Source organism: Lepidochelys kempii, chromosome 5 (assembly GCF_965140285.1).
Source record: "Lepidochelys kempii isolate rLepKem1 chromosome 5, rLepKem1.hap1, whole genome shotgun sequence".
Lineage (NCBI taxonomy): Eukaryota > Metazoa > Chordata > Testudines > Cheloniidae > Lepidochelys > Lepidochelys kempii.
This window is the reverse complement of record NC_136384.1, coordinates 22,364,793-22,391,628: the sequence shown is the minus strand read 5'-3', so window position 1 is coordinate 22,391,628 and position 26,836 is coordinate 22,364,793. Positions and strand designations below refer to the sequence as shown.

Below are 26,836 nucleotides of genomic sequence, written 5' to 3'. Positions count from 1 at the left end.
CAATTTAAGAGGGCAACATTCCCTGGGAATATAAAGTTCTTCTCCCTTTATCCCAGCCCCCTACTTGAATAAATGGAATAAATTTACATTAAATAAATAAAATAAAAAAAATTACAATAAATTCACTAGCTTTATGAACAACAGCATATAATGTTTTATTGAACCAGAAAACATTCATGTGAACGACTGCTGACAGTTTACTCATCCCATGTATGTAAGAAAGAGGAATTAGAAGATCTCAGTGGGGGATTGATCCTGCACCATTCAGGTCAATGGGAGTTTTCCACTCATTTGAGTGGGAGTAGAATCAATTTCTAAGGATGGGTCGATTCTCTAAATGTAATATATTCGCCCGCCTCCCCCACCACTCCATCTTGTTAGCAATGTCAAGGCTTTGGCGTAGGTGTTGTATCAGTGCTTGCATTTAGCCTGCAAGCTTACCAATATGATACTCAAGAAAGAAGCAATATCTTAGGTGCTTTATCACAGGAAAAAATAGACTGGATAAGTTCATCCAAAACTTTTACAAGTTTATCATCTCATCAACAATGTGTCCCCCATCCACAGTGCAACTCCAGTTGCTCAAAGGGATTGAGAGCACTATATGGCTTCAAATGTTCATTATATATCACATCAAGGGCCATTTTTGTATTCATTTGGCGGAGTATATTCATCATTTTAAACTGGTTACCCTTTTGTGTGGAGTGGGAAAACGTAGGCAATCTTATTTAAAATCTTTGTTTGTTTCCCAGCACTTGCTTCAGAAAATATGCTCTTATCAGTTAAGGTTATTTAGCGATTTTAGCAATGTTTATGTATTTAATACATCAGTCCTGGCTGTTGAGCAGTTAGGAAAGATTTGAATGTCAGGGATGGTTTATGGGGCATGAAAGAGACTCAGGATATTGTGTCCAGTCCATTTTTGCTAGCATTATGTAGGTAATATTGTTTCTATGGTTGCTTTGAAGGTAGATAGTAGCAGCAACAGTACACAGCTGTAGCCCCACTTTCAGACCCTCCCATCAAAGTAACTGTAGTTCAAGCCACCAGCTGTACTGCTCTGTTCACATCAACTGTCCCGATCTCTGTGTTTTTCTGTGTCTCAATCCCTCACCACCAAGCAGGGAAAAAAACCCTTTAAGGTTGTGGTTATCAGTCCCAAACTCCCAGGCAGGTGTCAATCAAGTACAAACACACACCACGGCGGCATCAGTCTGATGTTGCCTGGCTTCTCAGAAGGGGCACTTCATTTTAATGTAATATATGTGAAAGGAACTTCTGCCTTTGAGACCGTGTGCTAAGAATGATGTAAGTTCCCCATAAATCACAGGTCCTGAATTTTTAAAGGTGACCCCGGCTTTTTAGGTCCTTTTTGCTTTTCTATGATGTTTAATGAAAGTCTAAATTTTTTTTTTTTTTTTTAGGACTAAATAAATAAAAGATTACTGGGAGGAAGAGTTTCCCTACTTGGTCTTTTCCATCAAAAATTCAGGTCCTCTCTCTCTAGCATTTTGTGATCCCAGAGATTGAAAGTTGGGCAACTACAGCCCTGATTGATTGTGAGACACCTGCAACTGACTATGGAGCTTAAAATGGGTGCAGGGCTGTGCCTGCATATAATTAATTGCAGGATCTGGGCCTGAGAGGAGGTGAGATTTGAATCAAGGTGTTGGCCATGTTTACATGCAAAAGTTGTACCATTTTAACCATACTGGTATAAGTAAAGTGGTACAACGGCCCTGGAGTGGATGCAGTTATACCTGTATATCTTAGGGCTTGTCTACCCACTGGATCAGCAGGCAGCAATCGATCCCGTGGGGATCATAGAATATCAGGGTTGGAAGGGACCTCAGGAGATCATCTAGTCCAACCCCCTGCTCAAAGCAGGGCCAATCCCCAGTTTTTGCCCCAGATCCCTAAATGGCCCCCTCAAGGATTGAACTCACAACCCTGAGTTTAGCAGGCCAATGCTCTCCTGTCGACTCCGGTACTCCACCAGAATGAGAAGCGCAAGCAGAGTCGACAGGAGAGCGTCAGCTGTTGACTTACCACAGTGAAGACACTGCAGTAAGTAGATCTAAGTACATCAACTTCAGCTATGCTATTCACGACCCCGCACGGTAGCGTAGACAAGCCCTTATGCCTATATGGGCAGGGGGAGAAGATATATCTGTAAAAGGCATCTTTACACTGGTATAACTGAGTCTACACAAGGGATTGTCTCGGTATAACTACATTGGTAAAAATAAAACCACATTCCTTGCCAACATGGTACAAAAATGGTGGGTAGAGCTTGACTCTGAGTTTGAACACCATTTAACTTTAATGACTTTGATTAACATTTCTGGGGAAAGAAACATTTGCTAAAGATTCAGTACTGTCCTTCAATTATGGTGGGAGATCCAACAGTGTAAACCTGCTACGTCCTCCAACAAGACCAGGTGAATCAGACCTATCATTCCTAATACCAGTAAGGTAAGAAAACAGAAAGTAGAAGAAGAAAACCTTTCCTCCCCTCTTTGTACAGTTGTCAAGAATCACAAATGGTACAAGACCAAAGTTTTAAAAGTCCTTCACAGGTGACTTTTAGGACAAGCTCTGAGAAGGCTTCAGCACATTTAAAGGCTTCTCTTAGAAAGAGGAGGGAATCTTCAACACAAATTGTTTCAATGAAATTATTATTTTTTGTATCTTAACTGCTTTAGCAACACAGGTAATGCATCCTGTGAAAATGGGCTATCATCTTGACCGAGGCAGAAGTTGCATTTATTATCAATGGGGGTTCAACCTGTGTCAGGCATACAAGACTGATTTCAAAATTTGGCAAAGGTGATGTATAAGTAAAGAGAAGGGAAAAAATTGTATATATTTATTACCAGTAATTTATAAATCATGCTTCCCAAAACATGTGCAATCAGCATTATAAAACAGTTAGAAAAATTGGCTGTCAATTCTGATATTGTATAGTAACCAGTTGATTACAGATACACCAGGTGTCATGCAGTGTGTCTCCATTATAAACATTTAAAGCCTCTTAAAATGTATTCTTCTCCTTCTGATGGGAAGTTGCCCATGCTTAACCCTGTACAGTTAATCAAGCTGTTGGTAGCAATTTTGTCTCTGAGTCAAGTGTTGCAGGTTCAAGTACCAGTACAGGAATGTTGGCTCACACCCACTGTGGCCACTGTAGGAGGTGCTATAGTGCTAGATGAGGGATGACACATCTAGCATGTTTAAACTGACTGTCCCTTGGGCCTCCCAAGCTGGAAGTTAAAAATTCAGCAGCCATGTAGAAAAGAGGAAAGGAAAACTCTGGCTTTGTGTGACGGGGTGGACTAGGCCTAGAGGCCCCCTGATGGAGGCCTCAGGGTCCTGCTATACTCATCTCAGGGAAGAAGCAGTGGAGAGGTCCTCCAAGCAGACCAGAGTGGCTGCAGGGGAAGCAGCCAATAAGGGCCCAGGAGGGCCCTATAAAAAGGAGCTACAGAGCTGGAGACAGCCAATTCCTTGCTGGAGCTAGAAGAGTGCAGAGGGGCTCCTGGCTGGTAAAGGGAAGACCAACACAATGGACAGCTTAGTGCTAGTAGAGACCAGAGGAGCAAAGAAGAGCTCCTGGCTGGCTACTGGGCCTGAGCTTAGAAGAGCCCTGAGCTAATGGTTAGGTATTGGTCAAGGCTGGGGCTGCAGGCAAGTGGCCCAGGGAACTGAAGATAGTTTTACTAAAGGGACACAGTGGTGCATGGCTGCTATTCTTAGAATTCCTAGGCTGGGACCAGAGTCGTGGGTGGGCCTGCCCTCCTCCCCACTCTGGGGAAGGGCCTACAATTGGACATCAGTAAACCCCCAGAAAGGGACTGAACTGTCAGGAGGCCCAGGTGAAGACTGGGGCCAAAACAGGCTAAGAGAGCAAAACCATTGCCTCCAGGGAGGAAGCCCTGGGGGTGCAGCCTGATGGCAGGGCTGGGACTGGTTGAAAGACCGCAGACACACCCAACCAGAGGGGGTGCTCATGAGAGGCGGACGCTGGCCCCATTACAGTGTGCTTGACATTTCCTCTCTAAATTTCTTGAAGAGAGATGCTAACGTCTATGCCTGTGGGTCAGCTATTGCTAAGCTCCTAATAGCTACTTCATTTGCCTTTGTATTCACTGCAATACCAGTAACTAAGGGCCTTGTTCTTTGAGAGGCTTAGAACCCTCAACTTCTGCTGCAGCTGAGACCTGGGCTTACTAATGTTCCACCTTTCAAACATGGGGGATACATATACTAATTAGTTCTCAAAATTATCCAACACCCTAATCCTCCCTGCAACTGATTCTCCCTCCCACTGAGGGAGCTGGCTCACTCCCAGCCTCTGACCCAGCCCCACCCTCACCACCTAGCAATCCAATCTAACACCTCATAGGAGTTATTTCCTTCTTCTTAAGTGCTGCCCTGTTACCATCTGCTCCAGCTTCCCAACAGTTCCTTCTCTTTGGAGAAGCATACATCATCCAATAACCTCCCAACTGCCAATTCCTGACCTAGTGGTCCAACCTGGGCAATGGTAAGGTAAGTCGCATGGAAAGCACGTGCTAGAGATAGAAGTAACGCTGATCAAAAAAATGGACAAACCAGTTCATGTGGAAATCTCAGCTGTTTCCACTGTGCAGGGTTTGAAGCAGAACGATTTTTTGATTTTGAATATTTTCTAGGACTGTTGTTTAATCGCAGTTAACTCACATGATTAACTCAAAAAATAATCTCAATTAATCGCACTGTCAAACAATAGAATACCAATTGAAATTTATTAAATATTTTTTGATCTTGTACATTTCCAAATATATTGATATCAATTACAACACAGAATACAAAGTGTACAGTGCTCACTGTATTACTTTTGATTAAATATTTGCACTCTAAAAATATTTTTCAATTCACCTCATACAAGTACTGTAGTGCAATCTCTTTATCATGAAAGTGCAACTTACAAATGTAGATTGTTTGTTATATAACTGCACTCCATAACAAAACAATGTAAAACTTTAGAGCCTACAAGTTTAGTCATTCCTACTTCTTGTCCCCAATCATTAAGAGAAACAAGTTTATTTACATGTATGGGAGATAACGCAGCTTGCTTTTTATTTACCATGTCACCTGAAAGTGAGAACAGGTGTTTGCATGGCACTTTTGTCACTGGCATTGTAAGGTACAGTATTTATGTGCCAGATATGCTAAACATTCATATGCCTCTTCATGCTTCAACCACCATTCCAGAGAACATGTTGATGACGCTTGTTTCAAAAAATGAATTCGTTAAATGTGACTGTCCTCCTTGGAGGAGAATTGTATGTCTCCTGCTCCATGGGTTTACCCTTATTCTGCCACATATTTAGTGTTATGTTAGTCTCAGATGATGACCCAGCATATGTTGTTTGATTTAAGAACACTTTCACTGCAGATTTCACAAAGCAGGTTCCAATATCAAATTTCTAAAGATAGCTACAGCACTGACCCAAGGTTTAAGAATCTGAAGTGCCTTCCAAAATCTGAGAGGGATGAGGTGTGGAATGTGGTTTCAAAAATCTTAAAAGAGAAACACTCTGAAGCAGAAACTACAGAACCCAAACCACCAAAAAAGAAAATCAACCTTCTGCTGGTGGCATCTGATTCAGATGATGAAAATGAACATGTGTCAGTCTACGCTGCTTTGCATCATTGTTGAGCAGAAGTGCAAGCATCCAGAGGCCTCAGTCAGTGTTCAAGACCCCATTGTGCTAGGCTCCCCATATTGTAAACTATGATTTGGATATTCTCATTATTATCTTTAGATGCAAAATTTTAAAAATAATATAAGCCTAAGGTTCGGTCCTTGATTTGGTTACAGGTAATTTATTTAATTCAGTCTAAGAACCTTTAGTGACACAATGAGTGATGAAATTCAAAATTCTATTATGATAAAACTAAAACATGCATGTATAGAAATTGCAGTATAACAAATTAACGCTACATTTATACTCACATGCTGAGATGAAATAACACCACGGGGTGATCACTCCTTTGCTGAAGGAATGGGTGTAGGGTCCTCCCTTTTAAGCTGTGTATGGGGCTCTCCATAAATTGGTAGCTACCCTATTTATAAGAAATTACAATTAGCTAATGAATAGTAAATAGTATATCTCTTTTTCCACCACTATAGTTATTCTGTTATAGTGATAGATGCCTGAAGGGGTTTGATTAAACAAATTATTTTTAATTCCTTACAAATGGGCTAGTCCATTTAATGCCAAAGTTGTACAATATGTACGTGTGAAAAGCAAGGTGTTTGAACTCTAGGACTTAAGTGTGTGGGTGTATATAAGGGTGTGGTTGTAAAAAGACATAGTTTGATTTGGCACAACCTGTTGTTTCCACCAAATTAGCCCTATATGTAATGCAAATTTGACCCTGATCATGCCTAGGTTGACAGATGTCAATATGGGCCTTTTTTGTGTTTCCTATGTAATATTAAGGGGCGGGGAGGAATGGACTCGTGCCACTTTAAAAAAAGCTGGATTTGATTTTTTTTTGTTTTATAAAGTCCATTCTTGTCTGGCCTAGAAGACTGGAAGACTGAATAACTAGGAGAATAACAGCCCAGATACCAAGGATGTGAAAGCTGGTTATGTCCCCAAATTCTCACTCGTGCTTTGCTGCACTACAAGTGTTGTTACTGAAGTCAATGGGCTACTAATAATAGTAAAACTAAGCACATGCGTGAGTTTGGGCAGGGTATAAATGAAGGCTCAAGTGATTTTTTTTTTTTTAAAGACTGTTTAAGTTCTTGGGCCAGAAAGTTTTCTTTCACTCTTACAAAAACCTGACAGCCTAGGTTTTTGCTTTGTCGTCTTTGCCATGTTTACACTGTATGCACAGCTATTGGCCAACAGATTCCTGAGTGTTGAATCAAGCCATTTAGTTTTAATTCAGAATTCCCTTATCAAAAAAGGGCTCCCAGTGCCTGTGACCATGGGATCATAGAGTTAGTGATAAGAAAGTTCTGTAGATCCATGCAACTAACTTCACCATCTAGTATAAGGTAGTTCCATGTGGTATATTTTCTAAGTTTTTTTAATTGACTGCGATGCAATAGAAGCTGCTCTGTATTAATTTATGAATACTGTGTGTAGACCTGGTTATTGAGATATTCACTGTATGAATATATTGGTTTAATTTTAATAGGGGACTGTCAGGAAAGGAAAGAATGACTCAAGATAAGTCACTTGAGCGTTGTTGAGGGACAATGCCAGAGGAGGATCCTGGCTCCATCTTCTACTGAGCCTACAGGCTGGGTTTGTCCAGAAGGGCCAAAGCTCAAGAATGCAGAACAAAAAAAGAACTCTGGCTGTTTAAAAGGAGAGTGTCTCTTAATGGAATGAAGAGCTGTTCTGGGAAACCAGACTGAGAGACAGGAACTTGCTGGCATGTCTGAAGAAGTTAGGCCTGCCTAAGTTACCATAAGGGGATGGTATCAACTGTTTGGTTTTTAAACCCTTTTTTCCCCTAAATGCTTTGTTCTTACTGCAAAACAAACAACATTTTTCGTTTCAGAAGGCTGTCTTGTCACTGTGTTTACCTGTGGACACAGGCTCCTGAAGGGAAGAACTGCAGGTGCCACACCCTGTCAGATCTGGTGGGCAAGCCTGGTGGATCCACAGGGGACTATAGCCCCAGGGCCTGGTCTAAGAGTGGAGGAATTGTGAAATTCCATCCCAGAACAGGTGAAGACATGAGGTCTGGCACCTGGAAGATGGATTCGGAGATACCAGAGTGGGGCAATGGTACAGCTAGCCCTGTAACTGTGACACCCATTGTGTTGTATCTCTGGGCAATTATTGTTTCAAAGGTGAACTGCAGTGGATTGCCAATAACTGGATTTGTTATAATATGGTTCTCCTCTAAGCCAGCTACAAGCATGGGGCCTTCCCCCCAAAAGGGGGGGTTGTTTTGGGTGTATGTTTGCTTTTTCACCTTAGAAAATAGCAGGAATGTCAAGTTTTGGTCTTCCCTTTTTCTGAAAGGCTTCTGGGACATCTCAAAGGTGTGTATTGTGAGTACTCGCATCTTAACTGAAGGGGTGAGGATAAGCTTTAATAAAGACCCCCTTTCTCCAAAGAGTACTTTAGACATCAGAGTTTAATGTGTTTTCTGCCTGAAAATCCCCCCCCACCTTGCCTGAGTTTGTCTCTTGTGATGTCATCATGTCACCAGTCCCCACAGTTGTTTCCAGAATGTTTTTACTTAGGTTAAAAACAAAACAAAATAAAACAGATTTGTGTTAAACTAAAAAGTTTCAGCCTGCTTTTCTACATCACCAAGGGAAAAAAAGTCACAAGCCCAATTTCAACTTATCTTTTAACTTCTGGTGATCAATCCATGCCTCCATTTGTATTTTTTCCCTATATCAACCTGATACTACCTCCAAACCTTTGTCTAGCTTTGCAGATTAAATTACCTTATCTAAAAACACCACAGTAAACACATCTAAAGCATTTGACCTTTGAATTAAAACGTGACCGGAACATCTTGAAAATCTTATTGAAAGCATCTAGTGGTTTCAAGCAGCTAATTAAATTCGTCAGTACATATAGGATCAGCATTTTCACAGTTTAAAGGGTCAAAGGAGAAAGTACAATCGGAATCACTGCACAAGTGATTAATGAGATTCCATAAAAATTAAGGGTTGAATGAAGCGAATAGATTTGAAGTGTAATGACAAGTCACTGTTAAAAAAGACTTTTCGCTGTACGCGGTCCCGCATTACTAAAAAGTAATGTATTTTTTTAATGTATGGGTGATCTGTGCCAAATTATAGGGGTTGGGGGCAGCTATATAAGAACTTCAAAGCAAATGGGTGCTGTCCCAGGGCTGATATTAACAAGAGTGAAGTGAACTAAAATGCCTTTTGAAAGGGATCTGATTATTCTATGCACTACTTAAAAAGATAAGCCAAGGACTTAAAACAAAAACACACCAGCTAGAATTTTGAAACTTGGGTGACTAATATTCGGTACCTGGATCTACGTTTAGGCCCCTAAGTAAGGGGCTTGATTTTTCACTGGAATCTGTAAGTGTTCAGCTCCTCTGGGAATCGAATCACTTATTTGAGACAACTTTCAAAACTGTATACGTAAGAGATGGCACTTTGCTGAAAGAGGCATGGTGCGGCCTACAAAAAACACCCCCGAGGACTTGTGGACTGGAATGCAAACACACCTTGCACTTTGTGGAGAAATCGGTTGGGATTCCCAGCCGGGCTTAGGTTAGCAAAAAATCTAAAAGCAGCAGCCAGAAGAGAAAGAAAAGCAAGGGGCCTGGCCAGTAAATCCTTCCGGGCATCTGACCCACGGGCTGTCACTTAAAGACGATGATCTCATGCGCTGCTCGTTAAAGGGCTCGCGTTTTCAGAAATTAGCTTGCCACTTTCTTCAACGGCATTTACAAACCTCGACAAATACTGAGGGGAGGAGTTTCTGGGTAATGGACAGGGTTTTTTTTGGTTTTGTTGTTTTTGTAATGCAGGAGTCGCATATGGGAAGACATTTGCCCCAGTAACTGTGAGCACTAGGTCCCCTGCCTTCAGTGAGATCACTGGCAAGAGATGGTTAAATATGGGTGCACATCTTTGAAGAATCAGTGTCTTAAATTGCCTCACAGGGAATCTAGCAGTTTATTACCAGTCAAAACTGACAAATTCCTTAGTAACACCACTTACTTCTTAAATAGCACTTTTCTTCTATGGATTTCAAAGTGCCTTACAAAGGAGGGAAGCATCAGTAATATCTCCGTTTTTCTGGTGAGGAAATTGAGGCACGGAAGTGAAGTGACTTGCTGAGGTCCCTCAATAGGCCAGTGGCAGAGCTCTGAACAGAACTGATTTTACACACAAAAAGAGCTCAGCCATCCCACCTGCATAAATCAGAAGCACAAGCCCCAGCGGGTACCACTCCATTGGTGGTAACAAAGGGGGAAGGGGCAGGGTAGACCTGCTCCCAGCCTGCCTGTCTTTTTAAACACAGCTGTGACTGATCTGCACCCATGCTCCCATGAATGGGGCTGTGCAGGTGCTCGAGCAAACGTGGGAGAAAATCCTCAACGCAGACCAAGCCCGCTACATTTCTGCCAGTTCACCTCGTATCGGCAGGTGTCTGAGCTTTGTGGAGGTGGCCCTGGACGTGTGGGACTCAGTCCATGCCTCCGCGTCCTCACTGAAACTCATTCAGGGGGCGTCAAGGCTGAGCCCTGTGTCGCTCACCTCTGCTCCCCCTCGCCCCTGTTACTTCTCAGAGAAATGATTACTCTTATTTCATGTGTATATAGAGGAAGTGCCTAGAAGCCTCCGCGAGGTAACACACACAACGTATAGTCACGCTCAGTCCTTCCTACTCCCACCTCACGTGTAGTAACCTACAAGGGCTCTCTAACCTCTTCAGCGTGCGCTGTTCATGATGCGTGTATGTTTCATCTGTACTGGGCTGAATAGCAGCCCGCGAGGGAAATGTTTTATTGTGTTTGTTTGTATTATATGTGAAACTCCACAATTTACTTGGTGCTACACAAGACACAAAATGAGAGAGTCCCTGCCTCCAAGGGGTTCCCCTCTAGGAGCAGGTTTTGGTTTGCTTTGGTCTCTTCTATGTTTCTTGTTGGCACGTTGTTCCATTTTAAAGGCATTGCAGTCTTAGACTGTAATCTTCATTAGCTGTATCTCACCCTGAATGTTGTGGCACTGGTGGGCCTTTTAGAAATAAAGCTTGGGATTTTCCAAGGAGTTTAAGAGATTGAGAGTCCTTTGATAACCCAGCCGAAATGATTCCTGTACTGCTTATTTATTCGTGCATCTGGACAGCAGGAGTGTTACTGCAGTTTTGCATTTACAGGGCACCTAACACCGCTTCACAAACGTGAATTCACTCTCTCTGCATGGCTGGAGGTAGGTACACGGCTCCCCTTTACAGGTGTGAAAAATGGAGAGACGGCAAGTCCAAAAGAATGTCATAAAGAGACGCTAGTTGTGAGCGCCTTGAGGGGCGGTGCCCGGTTTGAGACCCCCCTATTACCAGCAGGAGAGTGGGGTGGGGGGAGAGAAAACCTTTTGTGGTGATAATCACCCATTTTTTCATGGTTTGTGTGTGTAAAAACAAACATCTTCTGTACTTTCCACAGTATGCATCCGATGAAGTGAGCTGTTATTCAGGAAAGCTTATGCTCAAATAAATTGGTTAGTCTCTAAGGTGCCACAAGTCCTCCTTTTCTTTTTGCCAATACAGCCTAACAGGGCTGTTACTCTGAAACCTTGATTATCATACACATTGTAAGGAGAGTGGTCACTTTAGATAAGCTATTACCAGCAGGAGAGGGGGTTTCAGCGGTGGGGGAGAAAACCTGGATTTGTGCTGGAAATGGCCCAACTTGATTATCATACAGATTGTAAGGAGAAAGAAAAGGAGTACTAGAGTGATCACTTTAGATAAGCTATTACCAGCAGGAGAGTGGGGTGGGGGGAGAGAAAACCTTTTGTAGTGGTAAACACCCATTTTTTCATGATTTGTATGTATAAGAAAATCTTCTGTATTTTCCACGGTATGCATCCGATGAAGTGAGCTGTAGCTCACGAAAGCTTATGCTCAAATAAATTGGTTAGTTTCTAAGGTGCCACAAGTCCTCCTTTTTGCAAATACAGACTAACAAGGCTGCTCCTCTGAAACCAATAATTAATAAATGATCTTGCTCTAAGTACTTTCTCTCAAGGTTCTGGTCCCCATTTCACGCCGGCAGGGGGCCGCCTACTGGGGCGGGGGGCTCGCCAGGGAGACAGCAGATTAGCAGGGGTCTGTCACATGGGAGCTGCTGCTGCTAAAGGGACTCCACCTGGGATTTGCATTCTTACCGCTAATAGGATCGCTAGAGCTCAGAGCCGTCATCCCTTCAAGCTAAACGTCTCTGGTGCCCACTTTTAAGCAATCTGAATTCAATTAGGCTAAGTGGAAAACAAGTAAAGAAGGATTGCATTAACATAGCTTTGCTGCATGAAACTCACAGCTCCGCCCTCTCGGGAGAAATCACTGGTGCAAGGGGCCCAGGTCTCAGAGTGGTCACACACCTGGCTTATTCACCGAAGGGAGAAGTGACACATGGTGTATTTATTCTTTAACACTGCTCCTATTCGGGAAGCACCTTGACGCTTTAACCAAATCGGGCTTACTTGTGCTGGACGCTGAACAGACAGTTAATCTCAGTCTTTCATACTCCCACGTGTAGTAACCTACAGGGGATAGCTAACCCCTTCACCGCGCGTTGTTAATGGTGCGTGTGTGTTTCATCTACACTGGGCTCAGCAACTATAATCAACTCTCCAAGTGGATGGGAACTGAAAATGCGTCTCTCCAGAAATAAACGGTACAGGGGACTGCAAGGGAGCCAGCAACAAGTATTAAACTAAGGACGCCAGTTCCCCAGTAAAGTTCAAGTTGTGTTTTCAAAAAGAGCTTTTTAATATGCAAATAATATGAACTATTTAGAGACAGGAAAAACACAATACACTTCCTATAGCTTTTTATAACAGCAACAGCCTGTGCCCTATGGGAAGGTTCGTATTCCCTGTTTGTTCCTCCAACAGACTGTCTTGTGTAATTTTCTCTCTTAGTTTAGACATTGCTGGCCATCCAGAGAGCCATATTTACCCTTCATAAGAAGGACCATGCTGGGTCAGACCAAAGGTCCATCTAGCCCAGTATCCTGTCTTCCCACAGTGGCCAATGCCAGGTGCCCCAGAGGGAATGAACAGAACAGGTAATCATCAAGCGATCCATCCCCTGTCGCCCATTCCCAGCTTCTGGCAAAGAGGCCAGGGACAACACCTCTGCCCATCCTGGGTAATGGACCTATCCTCCATTAATGTAACCAGTTCTTTTTTGAACCCTGTTATAGTCTTGGCTTTCACAACATCCGCTGGCAAAGGTTAACTGTGCTTTGTGTGAAGAAATACTTCCTTTTGCTTGTTTTAAACCTGCTGTCTATGTTAAGCCTGTGTTCGCACTCTGTTGTTTCATACACCCATATTAGGAAGTATCCTAACGTTTTTAGAACTGTTTATGTACCGTTTAAATGTGGGGGGGGAGGGGTGAAGGCAATGATCATTTGATCTAGACAAATAAAGGAGATGGGAAAGGGAAGCAGAATTCTGTGGGTCAGTGCTTTGTGGTTCTGCTTCCATCCTGCCCTATAAGGGAGAAGTTGGTGCATATTGCTGAGTATTATTGACATGAGATAAATTAAGTCTCTTCTACTCTGGATCATGTGTAGAAGCTGGTATATAAACGCTTCACAGATTCTCTATTTTTGTCTCACACGTTTTTTCATAAAGTACCTGCAACAATAATAGGAACAATACAAAGCACCTTTGCAAGAGGCTAGGGAGCGGGGAGGGGCGGGGACTATCTCACAAAGGCAGGGAATATCCCAGCTACTTGGTTCAGATGATGGATATTTTCAGATCTTATCCTATTCCCCTGTTTGTCATTTCCAAGTGGAAATCGTCTTTGCTAAGCCCCGGCCCATCGTGGGATCAGTTTCTGAGACTTCACACTAGCGTGAGATGGGATTCAGTGGCGTGCAGAGGATTTACCTAGCGGCTAATGCCTTACTATCAAAGGAAGACGTCCAATCACTTACCCTTCCTCCTTTTGTTAACCTAAACTCTGCAAGTGTTAGACTTGGTTGGGGGGATAAAGTAAGACAAACTTGTTACACTGTCTGTGTAGTAATCGCTAGTTCTCTCTGAGGGAAGTTGACAGCTGCCCCCCTCACATTATATACATCATGCTCTGGTTAGTTAGTCCAAGCCTGTGTGGTAATGGATGCCATATAGACATTTATAATAGATTATGAAACTCTAAGGAAAAAATAAAAGAGGGGCCCCTTAGCCGCGAGGAAAGAACCTTGGGTATTGGATGGGACATTATCCTGCTGTGTTAGGTCATAGTGGAGGACCCCTGCCCGCTGTGGTTTGGGAACCTGGGCCCTCTTGCTTCACTCTCCCTTTGATCCAGCCTGGTGAGACAGGAAAACAGCCCATCCGCAGGACCACAGTCTGTGGCTTTGGCAGAAGGTGCGTTACCCGGCTTCCCTGTCTCCTTTGTGCCCTTATTCCCTGCTCGGGAGCTGACCAGCAATTTGCAATTTCATCTTCTTGTGCGTTTTGCTGCATCCTGCAGATGGATTCCGTGCCCCGCGTTACTGGAGGGACGGGCGCATTTTGTGCGCGGGTGTGAAGGCCCTAAACATCCAGCTCCAAATGAGAACAAATTAGGGACATTGCACAGTCCATTCATCTTCACTAATAGAGTTCTTGGGAAATACACATGTACATTAAAAGAGCACAATGACCCCCGGCTGATTGCTTTGAGTACCCTCCAGTGCCCCCACAATGGTATTGACTGGCTTTTTGTACTGCACACAAAAGCTAGCCTACCCTTTTCTTGTCCTTTCTCCGTCTCTTCCCTCCTTGCCAATGGCGGCTGAGGTTTTGCCTGCTTTCCTCCACTACACAGTAACTCCAGGCTAACCTCACCAGGCGCTATTCGGGAGAGCCGGGCAGCTCTAAACGGAATTATCTTTGGGGAAACAAACAAAACCATAAGCCCCTTCGCAGCGTGTGGGCAGGGGCGCAGGAAAGCGCTGCCAGTCTCCGTTGGAGGAACAAACAGGGAACCTGAACGTGCCCACAGGACACAGGCTGATACTGTCTTATGTATTTTTCTCTCTCCATTTAGGCTTTTCTGTCCACCCAGAGAGTCTAATATGAATGCTCGGTTTAATATTGAGCATGCATTTTATGTAAACTTCCTCAAGTAGGGGGAGAGACAAGTGCCAAGGAAAAATTAACTAGCTCGCTAACTTCCTCTCCCACCTGGTGAGCAGAAAACTGGACAGGAACAAACTCCTCTCTGACTGTCCTACGTGATGGGCGCACCTTGGCCATACCACTGGTGTAACTGTTAACTCCGACGCTATCCGAGACAGCAAAGTACTAGGAATGGTTTCCCTGTCCTGTGGATAGTTCATTTGCAATTTATTCAGTCCCTCTTCTTAGCTGAAGGTCCACTCAGTGGCCCCCTGTCTGATCACCCAGTACAAAATCGTTCCATCTCTAGGCATTAGGTGCATCTGATCACGTCCTCAGTGCGCCAGGTTTATCGGCTCGCCAGGAGCCAGGCACTCCTTTCAGACGTCGGCTAATTCAGAGTCTCAGCTTTAACCTCCTCTTATTTATGCTCAGCTTGTTTTAGGAATAATGCCAAGATCCGTTTTTAGATTTAGAAATAATGGTAGATCAGTAACTGGTGATCCCACCACATAACCCCTCTTCGGTTGAAGTCAACTTCTATTTGAAAGCTAATGATGGTTTTTTAAAAAGAAAATTACATTGGCGAAATTTTGGAGAGCAAAACGTCAACAGATCGTCAGAGAAAACGTCTGCCTTTGAATGGATTCTTTATTGTTATGGTTAATGTAATTAACGGGTTTCTGGTGAGCTGAGACACACGGTCGAATTTTAACTACCCTGTCGGACTTCGTGAAAGGCTCAAGTGACCCCATTGTCAATTTTATGTCGGTTCTGCCTGGGATCGCCGAGCTCTGAGCGATGAAAAGGGGTCGCTGTGCTCTGAGTGCTTCGCCTGGAACCTACCCAAGAGTGTCTCTCCAGCACCCCTAACTGTTGCTGAAGAAGTTAGCTCGTCTATTGAATGTGTAGCTGGTACCCAATGCAGAATTGCTGGAGAGCTCTCCCCTGGTGAAGGGAAATGATCTGATCCGTCCCAGCGGCTGAACAGCACCAACTTTGTCTCCCTGTTCTTCCTGCAAATAATCTCTGCTCACTACCACGAATATAGCCCGTAGGGCACCCCTCGGGCGGGGCGGCGGCGAAAGTCTGCCTACGAAGTCTCTTCCCTTCCCTAAGCCTGCACTGAGGTCAAGGCATGACGCCAGACCCTGCTTGTTTTACTTACTCCCATAGACCCACTGGCTTCAATGAGACTGGGACGTTAGTGGGACAAACTGGGAGGAGTAAAACGAACAGGAAGGAGCTGAAGATGTCAGGAAACAGCGCCCCTTTTCGTGCAAACCGGAGTGAAGAGGAAACGTTTAAATCAGAAGCTGTGTGAAGCCTGCGGTGGGTCCGTACCCCTTTTCTCCAGGGTCTGAGGCGGTAGTTAATCTCTGACACCAGTAACATTTGGCTTTTCAATACACTTCGTTCTCCGGAGTAACCATCCCTCTTTTACCGGGAGAAACGCGTCTCATACTTGTTTGCCTTTCATTTCCGTTCGCTTCGTTTTTCACACACCTTTGGAAATCGATCCACAAATCTGCACTAACACTGAGAGCAAGGACGGATTGTTTTAAAAAAGCGGAATAGAAAAAACAATTAGCCTGTGTATTGCTGAACGAATTTAGGAAAAGGCATTTCCCTCCCAACAAAACAGAGAGCCGTTAAACATTTTACAGAGGCCATTAAACCAGAAATATCCAAATACAGAGCAAACTAAAAAGGGAAATGGGATAGCAAGACAACCCAGAACGCAATATAATCAGAGTCTAGCAAGACGGCCTGATTTCTTTTTAATAAATTCGATTTAAAAAGTAAAAAAAATATATGTTTTTTGAAAGCATTCTTCCCAAACTCAGGATTCCGCTAAGGCCGGCGGAGTTGTTTGAAGCATTATGATAGCAACACAGTAGGTTAGATTTCGAGAAACACAGCATAGGTCACTGCATCTGATTAGGACAGGAGCTGCATTTCCCCCTGGGTTGTGTGATTGGCTTTGGTCAGTTGAATCCACTTTTTAAAAGACCAAGTGGTTTTCTAACCGGGCCTTCCCCCACCTTCGGGTCTGACGATGCAAACCCGGCCCAGCGCCAAGAGGATTTCAGAGTCAGGAATAACTGTGGAATAATTGTTCCTCCTCTGGCAAGCCTCGGGCTAATTCCAGCTTCGGAAGCTCTGGCCCCGCGAAGCTGGGCCTGAATGCGTCGGGCGGCCCCTGCTCCCTGGCTGCGCGGGTAGGAGTCGACCGCCCCATTCACTCAGGTGGACACAGCGTCCGCAGGAAGACAAAGCCGCCGGGCTGAGGCTAATCGTGGCAGTGGCGGAGAGGAGCCCGCAGCGGGCGCAGCTGACCACTGCCCGTGGAAGGGCGCTTTAAAACTCTCCGGCGAGCCCTGCCCGAGCCATTGGGCGAGGAGAGGTCACCGGGCGCCCAGCCGCGGCGCTTCAAGGACAAGCAGCCAGGCCCCTAGAAGGCGGCCACGGGCTCTGACACCCAGCCCAGCTTAAGGACTCAGAGCGTGCGCAGGGGCTGGTTTGCAGCCTGCCCGGGCTCTGACATCAGGGGATCGGGGGGCGGCTTCCCCCCCTCCCCTCCCCTCTCCCCCAGCCCGGAGCTCCGCGGGGCTTCGCCTTGGAGTCAGCCCAGCCCAGCCCAGCTCGGAGGGGCAGCGGGTGAGCGCCGAGGAGGAGGGACGAGCCGGGGCAGCGGGTCTCCATGCACCTGCCCGGCTCCCCTCTGAGCATGGCGGACGGGAGCTTCTCTCTCTCGGCCCACCTGGGCAGGAGCCCCGGCGGCGCCCCGTCCCGGCTGCACAGCATCGAGGCCATCCTGGGCTTTTCCAAGGAGGACGGGCTGCTAGGCGCCTTCCAGCCCGTGGGCAGCCCGCGGGCCCTGAAGGAGGCGGACAAGCGGAGCCCCCGGCCCTGCTTCCCCAAAATGCCCGGGGAGCCGCCGGAGGAGCAGGAGAGCGGGGCCGAGGAGTACGAAGGTGAGCCGGGGGCTGGGCGGGGGGGGACCCGGCTAGGACGGACTCAGCCCCCTTCGGGGAGGGGGGGGCCCGGGCCTCTTTCCCCGGGGAGCAGGGCACGGGCGCCCTGGGCCGCGGCCTGGCTGGGCAGCCCGCGAGCTCTGCCCCGCCCGGGAGCCGCCTGACGGTCTCTTCCCCCCGTTGCCCCAGAGCCCGGCTGCCTCCAGCACCCGCCGGAGCGGCTCAGCCCGCCGCTGCCGGACGCCAAGCTCGCGGACGAGGAGCAGCCCAAGAAGAAGCACCGCCGCAACCGCACCACCTTCACCACCTACCAGCTGCACGAGCTGGAGCGGGCCTTCGAGAAGTCGCACTACCCGGACGTGTACAGCCGCGAGGAGCTGGCCGTCAAGGTCAACCTGCCCGAAGTGCGCGTGCAGGTAAGCGAGCCCCGCTGCCCGCCTCGCGGGGCCAGGCCGGAGCGCCCCCGGGGGCGCTAAGCCGCTGGCCCCGGGCGAGCGCTCCCGAGCGCCGCTTTACCTCGCACGCCCAGGAGTCGTGCGGGAAGGGATTTTATTCCTCGCGCCTTTCGCAGCGGAGATTGCGAGCTGCCTGCGTTTGTTCCCAGGAGGAACATTCCCCGCTCGCTGCGCAGCCCGCAATTTACCTTAGTTCCCACCGCGCGGCGTTTGGGTGGTAAACTGTTTTGCTTTGATTATGGCCTAATTATCTTTAATCCCCGGGTCATTAAAATGTTTGAAAAGCCTTCAATATTTACTAGTCATCTGTGAAAAATCTGGGAGCGATTCCAAGCGGTGTGGGGGTTTTAAAACTGCCTGCAAGGGACATTGGTGCTTATTTCATCACAGCGACTAGTGGTGTAATGAGACCAGATGTGGGTGGATGGGGAATTACTTGGTTTGGGAGGGTGCCTCTAAATTGCCTCGAGGCGTTTTCTTTTAAAAAGATCAAGCTTGATTTCAGCCGGGGAGCCGGGATCCCGCTTTAACGGGTTTTAGCTGACACTCTAGCTGCGGGATCTCCGGAGCCTAGCTCGCAATGAGAGCTCACCGTTTTGCTTTCGGGGCGTGTCGTGGGGCTGATCCAAACCCGCACTGAAGTCAGTGAAAGGCTCCGATTAACTTCAGTGGGCTTTGGATCCGGCCCGAACTCATTGCGTTTAAACCAGGGCTGTTTCCCATCGGTCCGGACAGTGCATGAAATATTTCTGTGTCGTGATTACCAGTGCCTCTTGGAGAAGGTATTCGGGATAACTCCAAGCACCGAGCAAAGCTATGGGTGATGACTATTTCCTGCATTAAGGCCAGAGTATTCCAATAAAGCCACACCGAAGGCTAGGAAAGTTATCCCAAGAGAACTCCAGAAATAGCTAGAATTTTCCACCACAAATAGAGAAAGTGAGAAGAAATGATAGATTTGTACGTGTGTTTTCCTATCCCAGACACTTTCCTTGTCTTGCTTTCTTCTGCCATGCCTGTCTCCTTAAAGGAGTCTTCAGATCTATTCTTCTGGCTTCAGAAAGTTTCTCCCCAACCCAGAAACCAGCCGATTTCCCTCCAAAAATATATATGGTGACTCTCCGCATAAAAAGCAACTCTGCCTCCTTTGCATCGCGGATAACCCGCATCTTTTCTCGCTTTTTTTTTTGCTTTCGGATGAAATTCAATCCCACCCATATCCCGCAAGCGATTTTGAAAAGACTTCGGTTTAAAAGAAACGATTTCAACCCAAGGAATCGCTTTTTCCCCCCCAGGCCGCGCTGGAACTAGTTCAAGATTCCAGCGTTTTTGTTGGCCGCTGTCTCAGCTCGCCGCAGAGCTGGGGCATTCTCCGAGAAGCAAAGAAGCACAGTGGGTAGACGGATTGTTGTTACCCCATGATTTTATGATTTGCTCTTTGCATTGGAGTTGACAGGAGGAAAATTAGAATCTCCTTTTCGGTGCTAATCCCCAAACTGTGTTTTTAGGTGTGGTTCCAGAACCGGAGAGCCAAATGGAGAAGGCAAGAGAAACTGGAAGTCACTTCAATGAAGTTGCAGGACTCCCCTATACTCTCCTTCAGCCGATCCCCCCAGCCCTCTGCCATGGGCACGATCAGCAGCAATTTACCGCTGGAGTCTTGGCTCACCCCACCGATGGCTAACAGCACTCCCCTGCAGACTCTGCCCGGCTTCGTGGCTTCCCCGCAAAGCCTCCCCAGCAGCTACACCCCTCCACCTTTCCTGAATTCGCCGCCACCCATCAGCCACACCTTGCAACCCCTGGGGACAATGGGGCCTCCTCCGCCCTACCAGTGCGGGACCAATTTTGTGGACAAATTCACTTTGGAAGAGACGGATCCTAGGAACACCAGCATAGCTGCGTTACGGCTCAAAGCAAAGGAGCATATTCAGTCCATGGGGAAACCGTGGCAGACAATCTGAAGGGACACACAGACATCCATCTCCCCAGAACAACAGAGGACCCTACCAGCATGGCTGGTAGCTTTCCACAAAGATCCCCCCAGGAAAATAAGTCACCGATCGTAGATCTTTCCTCTGCAGTAGGCATGTAATTGAGAGGAAGGAACAGTCTCCTGGCACAAGCTGCTCACATCCCAGATGGAGCTAAGCACTAAAGAAATGCGTTTCCTAGATCCCAGTAGCCTCCCGCCCCTGAAGTTGCTTTGTTTGTATTTTTTTGTGTCCCTTCTGTATCCCTGTGCAGATTAGGGTTTGATTCTAGTTTCAGGAGCTAATAATTTGATATTACTTGTTGACTGGACATTTGGTTATATTAAAAACTACAGTAGGGGCAGAGAAATGTGTAGTCTTAGGGGGGTTTGTAACATTAAAGAAGGACGATTTTAAGACCATGCATTGTACTTGTTGATTCCGAATGGATCTCGACTAAATATGATCAGCAGCTAGTGTGTCTTCTGTTTCTTTTTCCTGTTTTAGTACACAGTCTAAATGCATGGTCTCACTAAACCAGGGGTCGGGAAGGGGGCAAGCTCCGGGTCCCGGCGCGGAGAACCACTGTGTTAGACTATTATTGTTCTCCACAGTTAGAGAGGAAAATACAGAGTAGTGTTAAGGAGGTAGCACACGACGAGGTGTGTTCCCGATCCATTTCCAGTGCAGAGTGATCTGTGCCTGGCTGCCACCCAGACAAAGTCAATATACAGGTATTTGTGTGACAACCACCCAGGTTAAAACAGCTGTAAGTAATAGACAGGGCGCCTCTCTTTAAATTCTCATTACCTTCCCCCTCCCACCCCCATTTCTCTGTTTCAGTCAAAATGTCATTTTGCAAATGTTTTGGCCTTGTCTTTAATGAAATGACACGAGCTTGGGGGGTGGGGGGGGGGCACGGGAGGCCTGCGGGTTGTACCGCACACGTTTGGAGGGCTGTGAATATAACCTTTTCACCCCCTCAAATCTGCTGTAGCCGCATGTTCCTGCCATTCACCTGCATCTCTCTCCCGCTGTTCCCTGTGACTAAAAAGTCACTGCGGTGTGGAGCCGGGACTGGAAAGATCAAAAGAGCAACCAGAGCTTTTCAGAGCGGACTGGATTCCATTGGTGTTGCAGAGGAAGGGATAAAGAGTAAATTGTTCCTATCCAGTTGTCACTTTTCCCGAGGCTGGCCCCCTTTCCACAGCTGAACTCGTCCTGCCTGTCCCGAGTCTGACTCTGCGGCCACCTAGGCGGTGCAAATCAGAAGTAATTAAAACAAACAAACAAACCACCCTTGTAAGGGCTCCCTCCTGCAAGTGGCTGAGCATGCTGGTCACAGCCCAGCAGAGCCCAGTATGTAAATACCTGCTTAATGTTAAGTGTAGGAGTAGCCCCAGTGACTACTACTCGGGGGCTTAAAGTTAGGCGGGTGAGCAAGCGTTTTGCTGGCTGAGGGGCAGAGTGCTCAGCACCCATCTGCCCCCAGCCCTAACTGAGGGCTTGTTTGCTTTTTACACCAGTGTACCTACTTCCATGCTGCTGTATCAAAATCAACGGCTGGTGCGAATTTCCTGCGCTGGTGTAAAACGTGACTTGTGCCAGCAGAGGAGCTACACGGATGCAGAAAACCCAGCGCCCGGAGAGCCTGAGACGGCACTCAATCAGGCTCAGTGAGGTCAAGGGACCTCAAGCCGGAAGGATCCCTTCCTAGTCTACCCCAGAAGTTCGAGCCCTTAGGACATTCAGAAGAGCTATCGCGCTGTGAAGCGGGGCTTCGTTTTCCTATAACAGGGGAAGGGAATTTGGGGTTCAAAGGGGGGCATTCTAGTGAATATTGAGTTAAGAAATATCACACGCTTCCTTTCCTTCCTGGTGCAATCAGAAAAATCCCACCCACGCCCTCGGGAGCCCGCTGCCTACCGACTCAATAGCAGGATCCAGTGTGAAAGGAGAGCTCTCCCTTGAACAGAGATATCTCGCGATAAGGGTATAAAACTTTGAGACAAGAATGCAGAGGGCGATTCACACGGCCAGTGTAACTCCTTTAGCTAGGCTGGCACGCCTAAAACAAAGGTTAGCTCTGAACTTTCCGGTCGTTCAGTTGTCCTGCACAATATCGTAGTGAAATAAGGAAGTCTAAGCTGAGCAATGAATTCTGCATTAAACCGTTTTTCTTAAATCCGGAGCATGACAGGTGTCTGCACAGCTGGGTCACTGGAACCTCACATTAAAACAAAAACCAAACAAAAGCATGGAAATAAATTCAACCTCCTCTGCTGCCCATCTATCTATTTTTGCTAAAATTCTTCCAGTTTTACTTGGCTGGTTTAGATGTTAAAGCACCTCCCTGTTTTAACTTCTCCGGTGTAGTTTGCACTCAGGGTGACGGATTGAAGTTATTTCTTGAAGTTAAAAGTGTCGTATTGTTGCCATTTTGAAAAGGCACGACAAATATTGGTATACTGTCCACACCCTTCCTCACCCCACCCCCCTTTTAGAATTCCTTCCTTGGGGCCTGATCCAAAGCCCTTGAAATCAATGGAAAGTTTCTCGTTGGCTTCAAGGAGTTTTGGATCAGGCCCTGTCCATGTGAGTCACTCTCGGAAAACCAGCTCTATTGCAGTGCGGGGGTGGAAGTGTCCTCACCGCTGTCTCTTCTGTACGAGGGGCCAGAACTCCCCACAGGGTCTCGCACACCCTGATCGGGCGGCCTGGTCCTGCCGTCGGAGCAGCTGGCCCCAGCTGTCTCGTACACTCTCTGTGACTTTGGGCAACTCGACTAACTTCTCGGCGACTCAGGCGCCCCATCAGTAAATGGGGCTAACACTTGTTCACCCACCTCACAGAGATGGGTTGAGGCTTAATGAGTAACTAATTAGTCTGTAAATATTATGATACTGTGATGCACCCGTGGGGTGAATAACTGATGTCAGCTTCTCCTCCGGGAACCGCTCCGCCTTTCCCCAGGACAACCTTCCAAAATGCCCCGGAAAACAGAAAAATGGAACTGAAGGCTGACCGTATTTGGCTAGCAAGTCCGTTAGGCGCGGGGAGAGTTGCCGCTTGCCCGTGAGCTCCGGGGGCTCGTGGCTGACACAGGGAGCTGGCTGGGCCTGGGCAAGGTACCGGGAGAAGCCACAGCCCTGCCATTGCAACAGGTGGAAAGGGCCGGTGACGCGCACAGCTCTCTGGAGGGTCAGGGGCAGAGGTGCAAATGTGCCAATTGGAAATCAGCTTCACACTGGCTCCCACCCTGCAGTCTTTACACAGGTAACCCCCCCGCCCCCATTACCTTCATAGGGGATTTAGGGTCAGTGCCCCTGTCTTGCACAGAGCTTACTCGCCTGAAATTCCTGCGAGGAAGTGACTTTCCTCTCGCTTCTTTATTACTGGTCCGTTGGGTTTGTTTAACATCATCAGGCTCCAATCCGCAAAGCCCCCATTAGCGCGTGGGAACTGCGGGATAATCATTACCCTCCCCGCATATGGCAGGAGATCGCTAACTAAACTGTCGGGCCAGGGGATGAACCCAGTTTGTTCCGGTGCAAGCCAAGAAGTGAGTTCCCCGGACAGCAACCGGAGTTCCCAGGAGCTGCTGTTCTCATCCACGGGGCTAACATTGCTCCTTCGAGCAAAAGCTCCGTGCCGGGTAATGTTAAGCTGGGGCTCTTCGGAAATAAAGTCCCAAATCGCTCTCGCGCGCGCACGCGCACTTTCCTAAAGCCCCCCCACCCCCACCGCAGGCAGCTCGGGGCGAGCCGGCAGATTGCAGGGAGCAGCCCCCCGAACGTGTCCGGTCCCAAGGCTGCTGCCCGGGGGAAGCTGCAGGCTCCACGTGAGGGAATCAGCGGCAATTAAAATTACACATCTGCAGAGAGCCCCTCGCCATTGTCCGAGCTGCAGGAATTAAAACCACAGCGTTTTTATTTCCCATTATCTCTGTTACCACATTTCCTGGGGCTGAGAACCTTTTAAAGAAAACACCCCTTCTTTTGGCCGGGCACAGGGTGCTTTACACACTCTGGAAATTGTGGCAATTAACGTTTCTCATTAGGGGAAGGAGAAGGACTCACAAGCCCGCTCATTGTGTCCTGGGGACGGGTCAATAAAGACGGGGAGCCCTCCTCTTTCAATATTTCCCACTCATTGTGGCCAGACAAAGGCTGGCTCCTAATTATATTTTCACAATCTGTGCGTATCTTTAAGGGTCCTGTCAGAAACAAGCACGTCAGCTTTGTTCAGCTTCACTTCAGGGAGCTTTTTAACCTTAGACAGCAGTTTCTAAACAGCCCTTCCCAGCAACGTGGCCCATTTGCAGACTTGAGAGCTGCTTTTGGAAAATAATAATGGAAATCGCTGTATTTTGAAAACAGCCTCCTCTCCTTCCATCCCCCTCCCTTTTCCTTCTCCAGAGTAGAAGGACATAAACTGCTTTGGGGACTTGAAAACCAACAGGCAGATCGTAGGGGCACTCCCCCAAATCATCTCTGACCACTTTGAGGACTTCACTTTCCAGCAAAACATACATCCATTTCCCCTGCCCCTCCCCACCTACTCTGGATTCAACACATTATTAAATATTGGGCCTAATCTTAGCACTGACTTCAAGAAGCTATGGATCAGACCCATTATGTACTAATTCCACTCTCAGTCACGCTGGGTGTAAAGCTGGAGTAACTCCATTAATGTCAATAGATTGACACCATCTTCACAGAGGTGTAACTGAGGGCGGTTTGCCCCTTGGCCTTCAGTAACAATAGCACTTCATTATCTTTCATGACCAAGCAAAGTAGTTTGTAAGTTTCTCATAAACCCAGGTGAATAAAACACTGGCTATAGATTGCCAAGGAAAGCTGTTTATAGCTTCAGCTGTGCATGTTTAAGGCCTGATGCTACAAATTCATAGTTACTTTTACACAAGCAGAGATTTTTTTCCCCTCCGCGGTAGGGGAACATCTATTTTTCCCTTTGGCTGGCATGAATACCCATATTAGTATATATGTAATATCCTGTTCATTAGCCATGCTCTGAGACCTTTTCATCAGTTTGCAAAGTGCCCAGCATTATTTAGGCTCCAACAATAAAGGACAAAACAATGACAATACTAATGAATAGCTACTGCCTCAGTGGTAATCATCATCATCTGGCAACAATTGGTCTGATCTTGAAAACACTTAGACACCTGAGTAACTGTTTGCATTAGGCCCTAATTTCATTGTTGCCTGATTACTGCTCTGTCTGTTCTTTCTAGTGATTAATAAGTAACTTGCTGAAATTTCAATGATAATGACAAACATCAATCTATAGATAGACAAATATATACATACATACCATTTTTTAAAATCTAGCTCTATGAAGTCCTGCTCCAAAGGCTTCATGTATTGAAGTCAATGGAAAGACTGCTAAGGACTTTAATGGGCTTTGGATCAGGACCTTAATAAGTGTACACACACACACCCCTAACATATAATATATACATATAATGTAACAAATAGTTGTAGAATTATACATTTATGTGTGTGAGAGGGAGAGAGAGCATACGTTTGTGTAGACAGATAGTGTATGTGACTCTAGCAGACCAGGCCCCAGCTCATGCCACAGTCCCCCTGTCTCCACTGATGAATACAGAGCTGGAACCAGTCTGGCTCACCTGTGAGTTAGTATTGTTAAAATAGGTAGAATTCTAAGACTCTGTTTAATGTTTAGGTTTGATGGAATGCTTACCAGTTGCCGCCTGCATTAATCTCACTGATAATATCTGTATCCCGTATTATAAGATAATATTGAAGTGTTTGCATGATAAGCCTCTGTACCTGTGGCAATGTCTACAGTACAGACCTTAGAGTGGCACAGCTGTACCACGGCTATAGAAGGTCTCCTGTGTAACCGCTCGATGCTGGTGGGAGAGAACGCTCCTGCCGGCATAATTAAACCACCCACAATGAGCGGCAGTAGCTATGCTGGCAGGAGAGCGTCTCCCAGCGACATAGCGCTGTCCACACTGGCGCTTTTGTCAGTGAAGCTTATGTTGGTCAGGTTTTTTTTCCCACCACACCCCTGACCGACAAAAATTTTGCCAACAAAAGTGCTAGTGTAGATGAAGTCTGTATAAATCATCAGACAGGTGAGAGACATTAAATAGTGTGACATACTGGTCTCCAACACAAGGCGTTGTTTCCTGCCTTACAAGGAAGGCCCATAGGCACCAGACGGACTAGAGTGAAACTTTAAAGAGGACAAAAGACTTTGCTGTTTATTCTCGCTGTCCCCCATGAAGATGAGTCTTGCAAGTAAATTCCTCCCATCAGCTCAGTTTGCAGTTCAAAGCAGAAGGGTGGAGAAGGGAATAAAACCCCCTAGCAAGAAGGAATAATATCTTTATGTTGCTTGGATTTTGGAGTTGTGGGTGGGGGAAGGATTATTAGGTACAGTAGAACCTCAGAGTTACAAACACCTCAGGAATGGAGGTTGTTCGTAACTCTGAAATATTCGTAACTCTGAAATGTTCGTAACGCTGAACAAAACGTTATGGTTGTTCTTTCAAAAGTTTACAACTGAACG

At 46.6% G+C, this 26,836-nt stretch overlaps 1 protein-coding gene across 1 annotated transcript; it reads left to right on the top strand.

Moving 5' to 3' along the window:
* The first annotated feature begins 17,567 nt into the window (after positions 1 to 17,567).
* On the top strand, positions 17,568 to 20,260 carry RAX (retina and anterior neural fold homeobox). Its single transcript, XM_073346161.1, is given in 3 exon segments — positions 17,568 to 17,841; positions 17,998 to 18,257; positions 19,805 to 20,260. Coding segments are annotated over 3 exon segments (990 nt in total).
* The last annotated feature ends 6,576 nt before the right edge of the window (positions 20,261 to 26,836 follow it).